General features: G+C 39.9%; 1 protein-coding gene across 1 annotated transcript in view; it reads left to right on the forward strand.

The window, feature by feature from the left end:
• Nucleotides 1-870: 870 nt before the first annotated feature.
• LOC106519069 (N-acylneuraminate cytidylyltransferase) overlaps nucleotides 871-1,698 on the forward strand; it is a gene marked incomplete in the record, with an annotated part of 36,466 nt that continues 35,638 nt past the window's right edge. Inside the window, 1 exon segment of the mRNA XM_014010588.1 lies at nucleotides 871-1,192. Within this exon segment, the coding sequence (XP_013866042.1) occupies nucleotides 972-1,192 (221 nt within the window).

Raw genomic sequence — 1,698 nt, forward strand, 5'->3', positions numbered from 1 at the left:
CCCTTCTGAAGCTGCTGCCCCCGCGACCCGACCCCGGATAGGTGGAAGAAAATGGATGGATGGATGGATGGATGGATGGATGGATGGATGGATGGATGGAAAAATATTATTACATTTGGTCGGCAGCCCTCAGATAGATTTTCATTTTGGGGAAAAGCTTTGTGCAGCCTTGATGTATGTTTATAAACTGAAACATCCTAAATTTAACATTAATTATTTTAATACAACAGTCATTTCTGTAGTTTTTGGAGAGGTCACCTCCTAATAAATGTCATTACAGAAAATCTAACTGTTCATTTTAAATCAATCCTTGTACTTTTAATACTTAAGTACAAAAAGTATCAGATACTTTAAGACTTTTACTCAAGTAATTTTCGTAAAGGAGACTCACTTTTACCAAAGTCATGTTTTGGTAGGATACTTGTACTTTTACTCAAGTATCACTTTGTGGTACTTCATACAACACTGTTCTCTGGTAATATTTTCTATATATTCATTTTCTATTTTAGCATAACTTTAGTTGCAGTTTTTACTGTTTTGTTGAACTGTGACTTTTGCATTTTGTTGACCCATACTGTCCTGTTAAACATAAAACAAAGCATTTCAGCATGAAAGCTCCTATTTCAAACGTGTGAAAGTGTCCTGTATCCTAACTACATCTCTGTAGTTTGTAACAAACTAAACCGTGTGAAAATCGGGCAAAGATTCGTGGAGTTGTGATTATTTAAGTTGGGCTATTTTAATAAGCTGAGAGCGCAAACGGGACTCATCCAAGATGGCGGCCACGCAGCTCCGCTACAACAGGGAGCGTCAGGACGTCTTACGTATGACGTCTGCGTTAACGTCAGCCAATGACATTTAAGAGCGTGTCTGTCGATACTAAAGCTCGCTGCTCGCTCGGAGATGATCCAACATGAGCCCACGGGTCACGGAGACTTAAGTTTACAGCGCTGCTCCACGAAGAGTCTCGGATGGACACGAGGAAACGACAGTCCCAAAACGACGGCGGTCTGCAGGACGGAACCAGCCCCAACAAGGTGCCCCGGCCCGTCAAAAAACAACATGTAGCTGCTGTGATTCTGGCCCGCGGAGGCAGCAAGGGAATCCCGCTGAAAAACATCAAACCGCTGGCTGGAATCCCCCTGCTCGGGTGGGTTCTGAGAGCTGCTGCCGACTCCGAGATGTTCGACAGGTACTTTATATAAGTAACATGTTGCAGAACCCCACACACTGCGTGGATTTGTCTGTTAGCGTTATAGCTATATTACCTTCTTCTTCTGTTGTTTAATGGCGGTTGGCAAACAACGTTTAGGTGCATTACCGCCACCTGCTGGAATGGAGTGTGGGCCAGAAGGCTCCCAAAACAAAACAAAAAACRCTAAATCCTAACAAATAAACCTGTGGTTTTTAAGAAATTAACTAAAGCCTTGAAAACAATTTCTGCAGAACTTCCATTCATTATTTCTCTAATTGAAAACTGGAGCTTTTGTTGTAAAATCTTGTTCTTTAATATTTTCCTCTTATATTTATATTTATTACAATACATACATAAAAATATGGTGATATAAAAATTTAAAAAATTGAGCGGTGGTAATTATACTTTTATCATTTGTATGGACATGTTTTTAAATATTATTTTTGCCATAAAAAACGCGTAATAAACATGAACCTACAGCGGGTCAATTAGTTCTTCAAATG

This window comes from Austrofundulus limnaeus, unplaced genomic scaffold (assembly GCF_001266775.1).
Source record: "Austrofundulus limnaeus strain Quisiro unplaced genomic scaffold, Austrofundulus_limnaeus-1.0 Scaffold70, whole genome shotgun sequence".
NCBI lineage: Eukaryota > Metazoa > Chordata > Actinopteri > Cyprinodontiformes > Rivulidae > Austrofundulus > Austrofundulus limnaeus.